Genomic DNA, 19,421 nt, shown 5'->3' with positions numbered 1-19,421 from the left:
GGATAGCTTTCGTATAGCTTTTTGTCAGCATCCAAAACCAAACAATACAAGTCTTTTTCTCAACCACCAGTCTGGAGTCCATCGCCGATCCGTCTCAACTATCTTGTCTGTGCGTGAGACTTCGCACACAAACAAATAAACAAATGAGCAAAAACCGAATGGTCAAACGATCACATTTAATATAACGGGTGTAATTCATAACATCTGAACAGGACCCAAAGAAACTTATTGAATTAAAAACAAAACAGACATTAGAGTTTTAGACTGGTCATAGAAAGTGAAGTACAAACAACTCGCGTTCTCAGTTTCTGCTGTTGAAGAAGTTAAGCCTCTTCTGAATAAAATTTACTGTGTTCTGTAAGTCACGTGTTACACGTGGGTAATTAGCCAGGTGCCTCCTATCAGCTAGTTAACTCCTAACTACTCCCGCTTGTAATTTTGTGTAACATGCTTACCGTGTCATTTTGTGATTCTCTGTCGTAAGTCATTAAGTTAATGTTACTTTCAACGTTTCGCTTGGGATAAATGGCCACAAATATTCACACAGATGTATTTGGCATTCATGAGGTCAGCGAGTGTATAATCGTGTGAAGTAAATTAGGCTTAAGCGTCGGCTGTAAGGTACAACCAGTTTACTGACTAATCAACGAACAGTGATTTTTTTATAAATAGATACAACACACATTTATATATGTGTATTTACATATTTACAGCGACTAGAAGCATAGGTGTTGCCAGTAGCTTTTTTGTTTGTTTGTTGTAATAAAATTTATGCTTTTAAAAAAGGATGATTTACGAGCTACCTTGGAATAACTTGACCCGGAATAAATTGACTCAGAAAAGGTCAAAACATTAATCATATGGGTAATTTTTAATCACGTGACCGATAGCTGTGGTAGTACTTCTTGTTGACGCCATCAAGTGGTGGGTGTGACTTCAGGTGTTTCTCTGTCCTGGGATATTTAAATTGTTCTTGTCTGCCTGCAGAACTGGAGGAAGAGGTCAAATGTACCTGACCCTCCTGGGAATTTAACATCAATACCCAAATACCGACACAGTGAAACTTGGAACTGGAAATAATAACACTCTGTAACAAAGGTTTTACTTTTTCTTGTTCCTGGGCAGAAAGTGTTATTTCCCAATTGCTTATGTCTAAAGTAAATGGAAAAGACCTATTTTTCTCTTCAAACTTTACTTTTGTGACCTGGGAGCGTGTAACGAAAACATAATGGGAGACTATATTTGGGGGCTGATACGTGAAAGTGATTTACATTACAGTCGCAAATCTCGAAAAACTACTCGCTTATAAACATTTTTGTATAACTTTAGTACAAATACATGTAAATCTTGATTCATATGTTGTTTTATTCAAACCTTATGTAAATGAAAATGTGCAAATGTGCCCGTTTTTATATAGAAAATAGGTTAATTTCTAAATTTCATTATCCAGATCACAAAAGCAAAGTTTGAAGGGAATAATGTTCATTTTCTGTACTTTTACAACATAAGCAATTAAAAAATAATACATACTATCCAAAAACACTACTTGTGTTACATAGTGTTATCTCAGCATGTGTTAAAAACATATCAGTACGCATCTGTGATAAATATTGTATGTCTTGTGTAAATTGCTATAGTTCCTTCGACAAAAAACAGTGAACGAACACAGCGCATTAACCAACTTTTATCTCATTCATTCGTCAACTCTATAATATGATTAAAAACACCCTAATAACGTCCATAATGTTCTTATGTGTTTTACATATATTAATGTAGAGGAGAAGAAATAAGTATCTGTAGCACTGCCACGTAAGTTTGGAACTTTATTGCACCGCCAAGAAAAGAAGTCCTCACTCAAACTAACCAGAGTTTACCTGTTTTAAGTTTCAATTAAGTAGCGAAATATCAAATCGTTACTATGTGTTTCTATTGTGTATCTAAAAACCGTGGCCCGGCATGGCCACGTGAGTTAAGGCGTTCGACTCGTAATCTGAGGGTCGCGGGTTCGAATTCCCGTCGCACCAAACACGCTCGCCCTTTAAGCTGTGGGGGCATTATGATGGTACGGTCAATCGCACTATTCCTTGGTAAAAAAGTAGCCTAAGAGTTGGTGGTGGGTGGTGATGACTAGCTGCCTTCCCTCTAGTATTACACTGCTAAACTAGGGACAGCTAACGCAGATAACGCTTGTGTAGCTTTGCGCGAATTTCAAAACAAACCAAACCAAACAAATTAACAACCCATCAAACAAACAAATCTAAAAACGAGCCTGGCTCTGAAAGAGTTGCTTATTTAGAAACTCGACAGTGAAATAGTTAACTTAAGCTAGACAAACTAGACGTGGCGTTGTACAACGAACCTTTAAACGTAGGCGTGGCATTGTACAACAAACCTCTAAACGTAGGCGTGGCATTGACAATGATGTAAATATAGTTAATAGTATAGACAAGAAGAACATAGGAATTGAAGAGTAAGATAGAAAATCACCTTTTTACTTTTAGAAATTGGCCGAGTTTTTAAGCCAATTTTTAAGTTTTGAGGAAGAGAGCCAGTTCGAAACGCCATCTTCCAAAAAATAAAATTAAATATGTCGATTTTGTAACCTGTTCTTTCATTTAGTTGAACAGTGGTGTACAAAACTAGGTTTGACACTGAATAACACTTGGTATTTTCCCATATAAAGCTTTCTTAGTTTAGAGAGTAAAAATTGTTTGGAGACCATATAAATTCCACCATGCTCGAACTCACTCGTTTCAAAATAACTGAGTCCGTATTCATGAAATATATTGTAAAACTTTGTCTGAAGTTTCTAAAGCTAAGTTTCGCTGCGCACTGATCTTGTGACAACGAAACGAAAAGAAATACAGTTCTCAGTCGTCTGAAGTTCACGTGCTTGTAACTTTTGTATATTAAGTTTTGCACTGTGAGTTTCAAATTTCGTTGAATTAGCCACTGTTAACCTATGTATCTGTTGTCAGTATTATAAAGCGTAATTCTTGATGACGAAAACCCACTTGAAATAAAAATGTATCTCAGAACGGCTGGTATGGGTATTAATACTTTTATTGATAAGTAGAGGACATTTCGACCTTCCTAGGTCATCTTCAGGCTTTTCTTGTTAACCTGAAGATGACCTAGGAAGGCCGAAACGTTGTTCGCTGTTTATCAGTAAAAGTGATGATACCCATATCAGCCTTTCTGTGATACATTTATATCATGTATTTGTCAAATTAAGTTCTGTATGCGTGTCTGTTGCCACGTGACAAAGTAACGAAAGTGTTGTTTTTTCTTTCTTTCTTTGTAGCTGCCAGCAAGCGGTGCATCTCTAAATCCAGCACGTTCTCTTGGTCCTGCATTTGTGATGAACAAGTGGCACCAACACTGGGTGAGTTTTTATTAGGTAACCTAAAGAAGCAGGAAGAACCAATCTAAGAATTGAACTTAAGCTCAACTACTCCTTGGTTCTTTTCCACGGAATACAAACTACGATGGCACGTTTTATATTTCTTTCCGACTTGAAAGACATCTACAGTTTTAGCCATTCTTAATTTTTTCCGATCAGCAGCATCTTAGCTTTGTCTGACTTTGAATCAAATAACGGGATACACTATCACCCGTCGCACCAAACATGCTGGCCTTTTCAGCCGTGGGGGCGTTATACTGTTACGATCAATCCCACTATTCGTTGGCAAAAGAGTAGCCCAAGAGTTAGCAGTGAGTGGTGATGACTAGCAGCCTTCCCTCTAGTCTTACACTGCTAAATTAGGGACGGCTAGTGCAGATAGCCCTCGAGTAGCTTTGCGCAAAATTCAAAACAAACAATCACGCTCATAACTTTCCCAAACTGAAGATGTGAAGCGTGCTTAGTGTCAACGCAGCGGTTACCCTAAACGTTTTGATTCGCTAACCGACAGGCAACACTCCCTTTACGATAGTATACCTCCATTTATTGTACAAGTTAAGAGTATTTATTTTTAATACTTTATACGTAATATAAATAAAGCAATATGACAGAAAAAAAAAAAACACCCAATGATATTAAGAATTCTCGTAGCAACATGCAACATTGTTGATTTTCCGAGTCCGCATGCGTAAACCTCGCGAGAATTCCTTGAAAGAAGTAATTCACTAATGAATTTATCATACAAATTGGCATATGACTTTAGGTAAGCCTTCTGACCTCCGTGTCAAGACCAGAGAGCTACCCTTAGAAATGACGTAGAACAATATACTGTTAGAAGAAAGCTAGCTATCAAGCCTAAGACATACTATATACATCGGCAGCATCTTCTTTTAGGTAACGTTTAGGTAAATGGATTGAGGTTATATTGATATTAAAGAGTGTTGGGATTAGTGAGCCTGTGAATTCGAGGGTTCATGGTTCGCCTCCTGTTGCCGCAAACAAATCGCTTCATACTTTGGGATGATGTATACACTAAAGGAGTGACAATCAAATCTCACTCTTCTGGTCAGACAAGAGTAACCCAATAATTGTTTTTTGTGCTATTGACTAGCCAAACATGCTCGACCTTTTTAGCCGTGAGGGCGTTATAATGTACGATCAATCCCAGTATTTGTTGGTAAAATGAGTAGTCCAAGCGTTGGCGGTGGGTGATGATGACTAGCTGCTTTCCCTCTAGTCTTACACTGCTAAATTAGGGACGGCTAGTCCAGATAGCCCTCGTGTAGCTTTGCGCGAAATTCAAAACAAACAAACAAACCGTCTTCCTTCGAGCTTATCACTTGAAAGTTAAGATAAGGTATAAACTATTCATATGATGAAATCCCCTACCTCGAGATGCAAAATTCACACTTTAATGAATGATGAATATTTTGATTATGACATCGGTTTTAAAGGTTATAGGAAAATCGAAGTAACGGAAAATGTAAAGTATTCACGAGTACTCTCCGTTTATGGATTTACAACATGAATCCAGAGCTCGATTCCCCACAAAATGCAGATGGTCTGTTAAGTAGCTCCGTACAGAAATAACACTAACTTAACTCAGAACAGTAGAGACCTCAGATGTAAAGAAGCACTTTCACTGATAAGTGCTTATTAAATAAAATCTCAGTTAATAACTTAAAAAGCGTTTCATCTAGTTAACAAACTTGCAATTTGAAAGATAGTTTTAATCTAATGTGTAATGTTCTGGAAGCCCCAGTCGCTTTGCGTTTTTTAAAAAAACACTAAGCTGGTTATACGTATATATATATATGAAAAGTTCCGTAAAGATGAGGTATCAAAATCAAATTAGAAAAAAACTGGTTAAAAACATACTGTTAGATATCAAACTGGAGAGATACTGGTTGCAAACCATGCTATTAGATAACAAAATGGAGAGAAACTGATTAGAGACCAAGCTTTAAGATATCAAACTGGAGATAAACTGTTTAGAAACCAAGCTTTAAGATATCAAACTGGAGAGAAAGTGGTTAGAAACGACGCTGTTAGATATCAAACTGGAGAGTAACTGATTAGAGACCAAACTTTAAGATATCAAACCGGAGAGAAAGTGGTTAGAAATGACGTTGTTAGATATCAAACTGGAGAGAAACTGATTAGAGACCAAGCTTTAAGATATCAAACCGGAGAGAAAGTGGTTAGAAACGACGCTGTTAGATATCAAACTGGAGAGAAACTGATTAGAGATCAAGCTTTAAGGTATCAAACTGGAGAGAAAGTGGTTAGAAACGATGCTGTTAGATATCAAACTGGAGAGTAACTGATTAGAGACCAAACTTTAAGATATCAAACCGGAGAGAAAGTGGTTAGAAATGACGCTGTTAGATATCAAACTGGAGAGAAACTGATTAGAGACCAAGCTTTAAGATATCAAACTGGAGAGAAAATGGTTAGAAACGACGCTGTTAGATATCAAACTGGAGAGAAAGTGGTTAGAAACGACGCTGTTAGATATCAAACTGGAGAGAAACTGATTAGAGAACAAGCTTTAAGATATCAAACCGGAGAGAAAGTGGTTAGAAACGACGCTGTTAGATATCAAACTGGAGAGAAACTGATTAGAGACCAAGCTTTAATATCAAACCGGAGAGAAAGTGGTTAGAAACGACGTTGTTAGATATCAAACTGGAGAGAAACTGATTAGAGACCAAGCTTTAAGATATCAAACCGGAGAAAGTGGTTAGAAATGACGCTGTTAGATATCAAACTGGAGAGAAACTGATTAGAGACCAAGCTTTAAGATATCAAACCGGAGAGAAAGTGGTTAGAAACGACGCTGTTAGATATCAAACTGGAGAGAAATTGATTAGAGACCAAGCTTTAAGATATCAAACCTGAGAGAAAGTGGTTAGAAACGACGCTGTTAGATATTAAACTGGAGAGAAACTGATTAGAGACCAAGCTTTAAGATATCAAACCTGAGAGAAAGTGGTTAGAAACGACGTTGTTAGATATCAAACTGGAGAAACTGATTAGAGACCAAGCTTTAAGATATCAAACCGGAGAGAAAGTGGTTAGAAACGACGCTGTTAGATATCAAACTGGAGAGAAACTGATTAGAGACCAAGCTTTAATATCAAACCGGAGAGAAAGTGGTTAGAAATGACGCTGTTAGATATCAAACTGGAGAGAAACTGATTAGAGACCAAGCTTTAAGATATCAAACCGGAGAGAAAGTGGTTAGAAACGACGCTGTTAGATATCAAACTGGAGAAAATTGATTAGAGACCAAGCTTTAAGATATCAAACCGGAGAGAAAGTGGTTAGAAACGACGCTGTTAGATATAAAACTGGAGAGAAACTGATTAGAGATCAAGCTTTAAGGTATCAAACTGGAGAGAAAGTGGTTAGAAACGATGCTGTTAGATATCAAACTGGAGAGTAACTGATTAGAGACCAAACTTTAAGATATCAAACCGGAGAGAAAGTGGTTAGAAATGACGCTGTTAGATATCAAACTGGAGAGAAACTGATTAGAGACCAAGCTTTAAGATATCAAACTGGAGAGAAAATGGTTAGAAACGACGCTGTTAGATATCAAACTGGAGAGAAAGTGGTTAGAAACGACGCTGTTAGATATCAAACTGGAGAGAAACTGATTAGAGAACAAGCTTTAAGATATCAAACCGGAGAGAAAGTGGTTAGAAACGACGCTGTTAGATATCAAACTGGAGAGAAACTGATTAGAGACCAAGCTTTAATATCAAACCGGAGAGAAAGTGGTTAGAAACGACGTTGTTAGATATCAAACTGGAGAGAAACTGATTAGAGACCAAGCTTTAAGATATCAAACCGGAGAGAAAGTGGTTAGAAATGACGCTGTTAGATATCAAACTGGAGAGAAACTGATTAGAGACCAAGCTTTAAGATATCAAACCGGAGAGAAAGTGGTTAGAAACGACGCTGTTAGATATCAAACTGGAGAGAAATTGATTAGAGACCAAGCTTTAAGATATCAAACCTGAGAGAAAGTGGTTAGAAACGACGCTGTTAGATATTAAACTGGAGAGAAACTGATTAGAGACCAAGCTTTAAGATATCAAACCTGAGAGAAAGTGGTTAGAAACGACGTTGTTAGATATCAAACTGGAGAGAAACTGATTAGAGACCAAGCTTTAAGATATCAAACCGGAGAGAAAGTGGTTAGAAACGACGCTGTTAGATATCAAACTGGAGAGAAACTGATTAGAGACCAAGCTTTAATATCAAACCGGAGAGAAAGTGGTTAGAAATGACGCTGTTAGATATCAAACTGGAGAGAAACTGATTAGAGACCAAGCTTTAAGATATCAAACCGGAGAGAAAGTGGTTAGAAACGACGCTGTTAGATATCAAACTGGAGAGAAATTGATTAGAGACCAAGCTTTAAGATATCAAACCGGAGAAAGTGGTTAGAAACGACGCTGTTAGATATAAAACTGGAGAGAAACTGAGTAGAGACCAAGCTTTAATATCAAACCGGAGAGAAAGTGGTTAGAAACGACGTTGTTAGATATCAAACTGGAGAGAAACTGATTACAGACCAAGCTTTAAGATATCAAACCGGAGAGAAAGTGGTTAGAAATGACGTTGTTAGATGTAAAACTGGAGAGAAACTGATTAGAGACCAAGCTTTAAGATATCAAACCGGAGAGAAAGTGGTTAGAAACGACGTTGTTAGATATCAAACTGGAGAGAAACTGATTAGAGACCAAGCTTTAAGATATCAAACCGGAGAGAAAGTGGTTAGAAACGACGCTGTTAGATATCAAACTGGAAAGAAACTGATTAGAGACCAAGCTTTAATATCAAACCGGAGAGAAAGTGGTTAGAAACGACGTTGTTAGATATCAAACTGGAGAGAAACTGATTAGAGACCAAGCTTTAAGATATCAAACCGGAGAGAAAGTGGTTAGAAATGACGCTGTTAGATATCAAACTGGAGAGAAACTGATTAGAGACCAAGCTTTAAGATATCAAACCGGAGAGAAAGTGGTTAGAAACGACGCTGTTAGATATTAAACTGGAGAGAAACTGATTAGGGACCAAGCTTTAAGATATCAAACCGGAGAGAAAGTGGTTAGAAACGACGCTGTTAGATATCAAACTGGAGAGAAACTGATTAGAGACCAAGCTTTAATATCAAACCGGAGAGAAAGTGGTTAGAAACGACGTTGTTAGATATCAAACTGGAGAGAAACTGATTAGAGACCAAGCTTTAAGATATCAAACCGGAGAGAAAGTGGTTAGAAATGACGTTGTTAGATGTAAAACTGGAGAGAAACTGATTAGAGACCAAGCTTTAAGATATCAAACCGGAGAGAAAGTGGTTGGAAACGACGCTGTTAGATATCAAACTGGAGAGAAATTGATTAGAGACCAAGCTTTAAGATATCAAACCTGAGAGAAAGTGGTTAGAAACGACGCTGTTAGATATTAAACTGGAGAGAAACTGATTAGAGACCAAGCTTTAAGATATCAAACCGGAGAGAAAGTGGTTAGAAACGACGTTGTTAGATATCAAACTGGAGAGAAACTGATTAGAGACCAAGCTTTAAGATATCAAACCGGAGAGAAAGTGGTTAGAAACGACGCTGTTAGATATCAAACTGGAGAGAAACTGATTAGAGATCAAGCTTTAAGGTATCAAACTGGAGAGAAAGTGGTTAGAAACGATGCTGTTAGATATCAAACTGGAGAGTAACTGATTAGAGACCAAACTTTAAGATATCAAACCGGAGAAAAGTGGTTAGAAATGACGCTGTTAGATATCAAACTGGAGAGAAACTGATTAGAGACCAAGCTTTAAGATATCAAACTGGAGAGAAAATGGTTAGAAACGACGCTGTTAGATATCAAACTGGAGAGAAAGTGGTTAGAAACGACGCTGTTAGATATCAAACTGGAGAGAAACTGATTAGAGAACAAGCTTTAAGATATCAAACCGGAGAGAAAGTGGTTAGAAACGACGCTGTTAGATATCAAACTGGAGAGAAACTGATTAGAGACCAAGCTTTAATATCAAACCGGAGAGAAAGTGGTTAGAAACGACGTTGTTAGATATCAAACTGGAGAGAAACTGATTAGAGACCAAGCTTTAAGATATCAAACCGGAGAGAAAGTGGTTAGAAATGACGCTGTTAGATATCAAACTGGAGAGAAACTGATTAGAGACCAAGCTTTAAGATATCAAACCGGAGAGAAAGTGGTTAGAAACGACGCTGTTAGATATCAAACTGGAGAGAAATTGATTAGAGACCAAGCTTTAAGATATCAAACCTGAGAGAAAGTGGTTAGAAACGACGCTGTTAGATATTAAACTGGAGAGAAACTGATTAGAGACCAAGCTTTAAGATATCAAACCTGAGAGAAAGTGGTTAGAAACGACGTTGTTAGATATCAAACTGGAGAGAAACTGATTAGAGACCAAGCTTTAAGATATCAAACCGGAGAGAAAGTGGTTAGAAACGACGCTGTTAGATATCAAACTGGAGAGAAACTGATTAGAGACCAAGCTTTAATATCAAACCGGAGAGAAAGTGGTTAGAAATGACGCTGTTAGATATCAAACTGGAGAGAAACTGATTAGAGACCAAGCTTTAAGATATCAAACCGGAGAGAAAGTGGTTAGAAACGACGCTGTTAGATATCAAACTGGAGAGAAATTGATTAGAGACCAAGCTTTAAGATATCAAACCGGAGAGAAAGTGGTTAGAAACGACGCTGTTAGATATAAAACTGGAGAGAAACTGATTAGAGATCAAGCTTTAAGGTATCAAACTGGAGAGAAAGTGGTTAGAAACGATGCTGTTAGATATCAAACTGGAGAGTAACTGATTAGAGACCAAACTTTAAGATATCAAACCGGAGAGAAAGTGGTTAGAAATGACGCTGTTAGATATCAAACTGGAGAGAAACTGATTAGAGACCAAGCTTTAAGATATCAAACTGGAGAGAAAATGGTTAGAAACGACGCTGTTAGATATCAAACTGGAGAGAAAGTGGTTAGAAACGACGCTGTTAGATATCAAACTGGAGAGAAACTGATTAGAGAACAAGCTTTAAGATATCAAACCGGAGAAAAAGTGGTTAGAAACGACGCTGTTAGATATCAAACTGGAAGAAACTGATTAGAGACCAAGCTTTAATATCAAACCGGAGAGAAAGTGGTTAGAAACGACGTTGTTAGATATCAAACTGGAGAGAAACTGATTAGAGACCAAGCTTTAAGATATCAAACCGGAGAGAAAGTGGTTAGAAATGACGCTGTTAGATATCAAACTGGAGAGAAACTGATTAGAGACCAAGCTTTAAGATATCAAACCGGAGAGAAAGTGGTTAGAAACGACGCTGTTAGATATCAAACTGGAGAGAAATTGATTAGAGACCAAGCTTTAAGATATCAAACCTGAGAGAAAGTGGTTAGAAACGACGCTGTTAGATATTAAACTGGAGAGAAACTGATTAGAGACCAAGCTTTAAGATATCAAACCTGAGAGAAAGTGGTTAGAAACGACGTTGTTAGATATCAAACTGGAGAGAAACTGATTAGAGACCAAGCTTTAAGATATCAAACCGGAGAGAAAGTGGTTAGAAACGACGCTGTTAGATATCAAACTGGAGAGAAACTGATTAGAGACCAAGCTTTAATATCAAACCGGAGAGAAAGTGGTTAGAAATGACGCTGTTAGATATCAAACTGGAGAGAAACTGATTAGAGACCAAGCTTTAAGATATCAAACCGGAGAGAAGTGGTTAGAAACGACGCTGTTAGATATCAAACTGGAGAGAAATTGATTAGAGACCAAGCTTTAAGATATCAAACCGGAGAGAAAGTGGTTAGAAACGACGCTGTTAGATATAAAACTGGAGAGAAATTGAGTAGAGACCAAGCTTTAATATCAAACCGGAGAGAAAGTGGTTAGAAACGACGTTGTTAGATATCAAACTGGAGAGAAACTGATTACAGACCAAGCTTTAAGATATCAAACCGGAGAGAAAGTGGTTAGAAATGACGTTGTTAGATGTAAAACTGGAGAGAAACTGATTAGAGACCAAGCTTTAAGATATCAAACCGGAGAGAAAGTGGTTAGAAACGACGTTGTTAGATATCAAACTGGAGAGAAACTGATTAGAGACCAAGCTTTAAGATATCAAACCGGAGAGAAAGTGGTTAGAAACGACGCTGTTAGATATCAAACTGGAGAGAAACTGATTAGAGACCAAGCTTTAATATCAAACCGGAGAGAAAGTGGTTAGAAACGACGTTGTTAGATATCAAACTGGAGAGAAACTGATTAGAGACCAAGCTTTAAGATATCAAACCGGAGAGAAAGTGGTTAGAAATGACGCTGTTAGATATCAAACTGGAGAGAAACTGATTAGAGACCAAGCTTTAAGATATCAAACCGGAGAGAAAGTGGTTAGAAACGACGCTGTTAGATATTAAACTGGAGAGAAACTGATTAGAGACCAAGCTTTAAGATATCAAACCGAGAGAAAGTGGTTAGAAACGACGCTGTTAGATATCAAACTGGAGAGAAACTGATTAGAGTCCAAGCTTTAATATCAAACCGGAGAGAAGTGGTTAGAAACGACGTTGTTAGATATCAAACTGGAGAGAAACTGATTAGAGACCAAGCTTTAAGATATCAAACCGGAGAGAAAGTGGTTAGAAATGACGTTGTTAGATGTAAAACTGGAGAGAAACTGATTAGAGACCAAGCTTTAAGATATCAAACCGGAGAGAAAGTGGTTGGAAACGACGCTGTTAGATATCAAACTGGAGAGAAATTGATTAGAGACCAAGCTTTAAGATATCAAACCGGAGAAAGTGGTTAGAAACGACGCTGTTAGATATTAAACTGGAGAGAAACTGATTAGAGACCAAGCTTTAAGATATCAAACCGGAGAGAAAGTGGTTAGAAACGACGTTGTTAGATATCAAACTGGAGAGAAACTGATTAGAGACCAAGCTTTAAGATATCAAACCGGAGAGAAAGTGGTTAGAAACGACGCTGTTAGATATCAAACTGGAGAGAAACTGATTAGAGACCAAGCTTTAAGATATCAAACCGGGTGAAAGTGGTTAGAAACGACGCTGTTAGATATTAAACTGGAGAGAAACTGATTAGAGACCAAGCTTTAAGATATCAAACCGGAGAGAAAGTGGTTAGAAACGACGTTGTTAGATATCAAACTGGAGAGAAACTGATTAGAGACCAAGCTTTAAGATATCAAACCGGAGAGAAAGTGGTTAGAAACGACGCTGTTAGATATCAAACTGGAGAGAAATTGATTAGAGACCAAGCTTTAAGATATCAAACCTGAGAGAAAGTGGTTAGAAACGACGCTGTTAGATATTAAACTGGAGAGAAACTGATTAGAGACCAAGCTTTAAGATATCAAACCGGAGAGAATGTGGTTAGAAACGACGTTGTTAGATATCAAACTGGAGAGAAACTGATTAGAGACCAAGCTTTAAGATATCAAACCGGAGAGAAAGTGGTTAGAAACGACGCTGTTAGATATCAAACTGGAGATAAACTGATTAGAGACCAAGCTTTAATATCAAACCTGAGAGAAAGTGGTTAGAAACGACGCTGTTAGATATTAAACTGGAGAGAAACTGATTAGAGACCAAACTTTAAGATATCAAACCGGAGAGAAAGTGGTTAGAAACGACGTTGTTAGATATCAAACTGGAGAGTAACTGATTAGAGACCAAGCTTTAAGATATCAAATCGGAGAGAAAGTGGTTAGAAACGACGCTGTTAGATATCAAACTGGAGAGAAAGTGGTTAGAAACGACGCTGTTAGATATCAAACTGGAGAGAAAGTGGTTAGACATTACACTGTAGACATTGCAATTAAAGATAGGATATCGAGCGACCCAGACATTATGAGAATACACTTGAAGATGGGGAACAAATTATGAAGACAAAAATAAGATAATTTAACATCTTTTATTCTTACTACGATTATTGAGTTAGTGATGTTTGACAGCTTCTGGTTAGTGGTTGTTTTTCACGTCATTTTTGCGTTTCGTTCATTATGCGAATTGAAACCACTGAATAACATTATGTTTCATTCTCTGGACGAACCAGAAATGAAACAAATAAGAAAAAAACAGAACATTAACAAAAGAACAATGAGAGCTCATACAGTGAGAAGAGACAAAGGGACTCTGGAAGTTTACTGAACTTTCAAAGGATGGAATTTCCTAGCAGAAATATTTCCGTTGAAACTCGTAATATAAACAGGAAAACATTGTGATCGGTTCCAGTGGCAATAAGTAAGTGAATAAATAAAAACGTGTGAATAAGATTTGGTTAGGATAGAACTCGTTTGTTACTTCACAACCATAACTTTTGTCGCAGATGCTTGTTTGTTGCTTAGCACCAAGTTAAACAAGGGGTTGTCTTCTCACCACGGGTATCGAAAGAAGAATTTTAGCATTGTAAAATGGAAGACCATTGACCCATTATGGTAACTATCACTTGAAGAATTTCAAGTCCATAATTGGTTTCAATCAAAGTTCCTTTAAGGTAAATAATTGAAAAACAGTACTAATCCTGGTCTCCAATAATATCAATAACAATCTATTTCAGAAGGATTTTCCCTTAAGAAAATACCTTTTTAATCTTAAATTACGAGACTGAAATATTACATGGTATGGACTAAAAAATGAATGTTTTGTTTGTTTGTTTGAGTTGGTATATGCAATATTCACGTCTAATATATCGCAATCCGAAGTGAAAACCGGGACTTTCAATGCCAATGTACCTAACTCTTCTTGGAATTTAGCTCTCTCTTATATTAGGACCCCCATGGGGTCCAGATGTGGGAAATGGTGGAAAGAGTTTTTATAAAAGTTCTCTGAGTAGTATTGTTTGTTTGTTTTGAATTTCGCGCAAAGTTACTCGAGGGCTATCTGCGCTAGCCGTCCCTAATTTAGCAGTGTAAGACTAGAGGGAAGACAGCTAGTCATCACCACCCACCGCCAACTCTTGGGCTATTCTTTTACCAACGAATAGTGGGATTGACCGTCACATTATAACGCACCCACGGCTGAAAGGGCGAGCATGTTTGGTGCGACCGGGATTCGAACCCACAACCCTCGGATTACGAGTCAAACGCCTTAACACACTTGGCCGTGCCGGGCCCTCTGAGTAGTAAGAAACTGCTTTCTCCTAGGGAAATGTTTCCTATATAGTGACACTGGGGCAGAAGTGAAAATTGTTACTTGGAGAAAATTGTTAATTATAATTCTCAGGAAACATTGTGCCGCGCCTGACGTATAACAATCTAGTGGGGTGATAACACAAGTTCTAATGAACAGACCATGACGACTTTTAGGGCTAAGTCCTAGAAGCCATTTTCTATAATACATAAATGGTGTCATTACAGTAATAGCTGTAATAGTAGCTGATAACCTTTAATAAATTCATAAAGGGTAATTATAGTAATAGATGTAATTGGATCAGACGACGTGTTTTAATTGTATTCGTAATTTAACTCTTACCCCTCGTGTAGTTTTGCGTGAAATTCAAAACTAACCAAATCAAAAACGACAACAAAAAATTATTCAATATGATGCAATACGCGGACTCCTACTGGTAGTAACCGCTACTATATCCAAGTCGGTAATCTGAGGGTTAAACACATGAATTTATTCTAGTGCCAAGTTACTAATATATGCATTAATTAAATATGAAAAGGCCTAGCTGACGCAATACGGCGTGAGATGTTATTATTATGCATAATCAAACAGTTAAATACGTGTTATACTGCTGCAGGCTTCTGATGTAAATTTAAAGTTTATCTTGCAGTTTAATAAATTGCTCAAAGTCAACCAGTAATATGATATATTGCACGCATGTATTAAGCCTAAATGTGCATGTTTTTATATTTACAATTTTATTTATGAAATTGACCTGTAAATATAATAACTTACAATTTCGTAATTTAGACCAACCAGAAATATTGTCATCTCGTGCATCTATTCCGATTTCTGGAAACATCCGGAATTTTTCTTTGCGAAATAATGTCTTAAGAGGGCGCTAAAGTAGTATTAGTCACATTAATTTCCGCATCATGTTTCTAGACACGATAAATGAAAACTTATATCATCGGTGACAAAAATATACTCTTCAAAAAACGAAACGCAAAAGGCAAAATTTGAGACATATTGTAAACAAGTTTATTCCGAGTAGTTCTGTATGACATGTGTGAAACTTTGCACATTCACTACTGAACATCCAAAGTCTGCAAAGGCGAAGTCCACATTCACTAGTTGACGTTTAACGTCACTCAACGTCAATAACGAGTATGCCCCCCCCCGTGAGCATCAATAACTGCTTGGCATCTCCTGCCCATGGAAGCGATGAGATGACGAATTACATCCTGTGGAATGGCTGTCCACTCAGCCTGCAAGCTGAGGTAGAGTCTGCGGTTGAGGTTGTCGCCGTTGCAGACGTCGGTCCAACTCGTCCCAAAGATGTTCGATGGGGTTTAAATCTGGTGATCTGGAGGGCCAGGGAAGAACGTTGATATTGTGGTGTCTCAAGAAGACAGTGGTGAGTCGGGCTGTGTGAGGACGGGCGTTGTCATGTTGAAAAACATCGTTGACGTTCACCATGTTGGGTTGCACATGAGGCCTAAGAATCTCGTCGACGGTTGCGTACGGTTTGATCAGAAATCCTACGCAGCCCTGGTATGGTTGAGGCAGTAGATGTCGCAGTGGTGGTCCTATCCCGAAGGTGACGTAACTAGATGTAGCGATCTTGTGCGGGCGTGGTCACACGAGGTCTGCCAGATCGTGGACGGTCACAAGTTGATCCATGTTGTTGGTGACGATTCCATAGCCTTGTGATGGTGCTTGGGTGGACATTCACAGCTCTGGCAACATCTGATCGAGATTCGCCTGCTTTCAAGCGACCATTGGCGTTGTTGCGTTGTGCTTCAGTCAGTCTTGGCGTAACTGTATTGCGTGTCGGTGGCTTAACACTGAGCTATGGAAACCGAGAACCCGTCATTTGTATAGGGATTTTGCACATGTTGCACTTGCAGAACATGCAGATCTCTTAAACAAATTTATTGGACACGAATGCGTTTTGGCGAAAAATCCGATGTTTTCCTCCGTTTTCAAAGTGCACAACTTTTATTGTCATTTTGGTCTGACAATCAGTGCCTTAACACGTGTAGCATCACATACTCTGAGCTTGTAACGTTATTACATATATTTCTCTTTAAAATAACAAAAATATCCCTTTTGCGTTTCTTTTTTTGAAGAATATATTTCAATTACATTTTCTCCCTGACCTTAACAATATTTTTATGTAATATGCGTTAGGATAAAATATATATATAACAACAAGGCTACAATTACGCCTTTAGTTTAGTTGTTTTTTATTCTAGGGGAAATTTGATTTGTTTCTTTTTCGTGTTTTTTCAGAAGCCGTTGCAAAGACAAACTAGGAAGTTACGTTTATGAATAAACTTTTATGTATGTAGATGTCGCTCTGATGTTAGAGTGTAAGCCTTATTTATAGGAGGTTTTTATAACTAAACTTTTCACCTAGTTTTCACGTGTGTAAAGCTCTTCTAGTTTACTTTGAGAAATCCGGATTTAGTCCCTTGGGAAATAAGGATTTTTGTTTGTTTTAAGTTAAGCACAAAGTTACACAATGTGCTATCTGTGCTCTGCCCAGTAAACATCTTCTTGAGACATGTATTCCTGTTTTGTCCAGTGTAACACGAGTTCCAATCTTGAATTAGAATTGTAAGTTTCACTTTAAATGATCCACTAAGATTAAGAATGAAAAGAAAGCCATGCACACCACACTGTTATTTTATCTTGTAAGTCCAGGTACAAAACCAGGTGATGTTGCTTTTATAAGAGGCCAATATCACGAGGGATTTTTCACGTTACTGAAGCCTTGAAAATTCTCTAGTGAATTTGAATGGAAAGCTTAGTTTATGTAAGGGAATCAACTTGTAGTATTATCTTACTCAAAAATTGTATTATTCCTCTCAGAGTAGAAATGAATAAAAACGGTAGTAATTTTTATCAAGTCATTTTGAACCTTCGTGATTTTCTAACATATAAATCCTACTCAGTGTTATAATGGTGTGATGTTCCACTGAATCATCGTTGCGTTAAAAGATTTGTTTTGGTAGTTAATACCGTCTTGGAATTTTTTTCTCGGTTTCATTTGTATTTTAATTATCTTGACTCGGTTATTAATATAACAGGTATTGGTACGTTGTGATAGTATAATGCAACTTGCCGTATTCTTGACGGAGATTAGATTTGGAAGCGAGTTTTAAATTTTTCAAAAACGAAACGGCTTCAAACCAATCCAAGAGATGAACGTATTTAATATGGGCGCTGGTGTAAATTTGATTCTTTTATGATTACAAATTACTGGACAAATCTTCAACAATGTCCACCTGGTGACAAATTAATATTCATGCTGCAGCTGAATGAATAACAAGAAAGTTCAAAAAAAGTTTTTTCTTGAATTTTGATTTTGCATAGTGATGAAAAATGGTCATTTTATCTCACAGATGGTCTTCTGAAACCTGTGGGTGGGAGGTATTTTATCTGTCCCCTATTTGCTTTACTAATCAGTGGCACAGTGGTATGTCTGCAGACTTACAGTGGGCTATCTGTTGTCGCCCACCACCACGAGTATCGAAAACCGCTTTATAGCGTTTAAATTCCACAGGCACTGGGGGCTGCGGACTTACAACGCTAGAAACCGGGCGTCGATGCCCCTGGTGGGAAAATCATACATAGCCTATTGTTTGTGCTCAACTACAAACAAACTCTTTGTTGTTGTTGTTTTATTTTTTATTAATTATATTTTACTTTGGCTAAACTGGCAAAACGAAACGGTGACCAAGCAAACCAATCCCGAAAAGGTTCTCAGAACCTTTTTTCCAAATGTTAACTCAGCCAACTTTTTGAACCATGTAATTAACTGAGAGTCTATGGTAGACAGAAGAAATTCAAGCAGATATTATGAACGTAGTCATATAGTTCTGGCCCCTAGACTGCATGCTAGGTAAGAAACTGGACCATAAGCATAACAAAAGGTGACCATTTCCGCTCTAGTTATATAGGTCAGTCTATAACCACAGATCACCATCAGTTTTTTGTTCTTTTTTCACGCTTCCATTTCTTTGAAACAAATATACTAAAAAAAAACATATTCACCGTGAAAATTCAGAGATTAAGTTTTCCAAAAAAGTTTCTTAACTTCGCTGAGTTACAGTGAGGTTTATTTTGTTAACTTTCCACGAAATTTGTTGTTCTTTTCTTCATTAGACTTTTGGTTATGAAAAAAGTTCCCTTAATTTTTGGATGTTTATATTTGAAAATTTCACACCTTTTTATCAGTACCTGCCCTGGCCAGGTGGTCAGAACGCTCGATTCGTACTCTGAGGGTCGCGGGTTAGAATTCTTGTCACACCAAATATGCTCTATATTTCATCCTTGGAAGTGTTATAATGTTACGATCAATCCTACTATTCGTTGATAAAATACTAGTACAAGTAGGGGGTGATGACTAGAAGCCTTTCCTCTGTCTTCCAGTACTAAATCAGGGACAGCTAGCGCAGATAGTCCTCGTGTAGCTTTGCGGGAAATTCAAAACAAACAAATAACTACCAGCAGCTGTCCATTAGTGCTTGAACAAGGACTAGATTTATTCAAACCTTAATATAGAGATTTAAGAATGAAAATTGTTGACGTTTTTAAGGTTTCGTGTTTCATAATTTAATAAGGACATTCAGTACGTTCCTTATCACAATTAAATCTATTTTTGTTTAATGTTTTGTATGTGTAGGTAGGGTGGGGGTGAGAAATCAATTTGTAAGTAGTAGTATTAACAATTATCGTAATATTGAATTTAAAATCACTACAGACGAAGTCGTTGTTTGAAACACGATCGTTTGTCGCTGTTGCCTT

General features: G+C 37.5%; 1 protein-coding gene across 1 annotated transcript in view; it reads left to right on the top strand.

Moving 5' to 3' along the window:
* Positions 1-19,421, top strand: part of LOC143233589 (aquaporin AQPAe.a-like) — a 73,132-nt gene that overhangs the window by 39,182 nt on the left and 14,529 nt on the right. The window contains exon 3 of the mRNA XM_076469961.1: positions 3,305-3,385. Within this exon, the coding sequence (XP_076326076.1) occupies positions 3,305-3,385 (81 nt within the window). The remainder of the gene's footprint in view (positions 1-3,304; positions 3,386-19,421) is intronic.

Source organism: Tachypleus tridentatus, chromosome 12, assembly GCF_004210375.1.
Source record: "Tachypleus tridentatus isolate NWPU-2018 chromosome 12, ASM421037v1, whole genome shotgun sequence".
NCBI classification, from domain to species: domain Eukaryota; kingdom Metazoa; phylum Arthropoda; class Merostomata; order Xiphosura; family Limulidae; genus Tachypleus; species Tachypleus tridentatus.
Note: the sequence above shows the minus strand (reverse complement) of the source record. Positions and strands in the feature narration are given on the sequence as shown.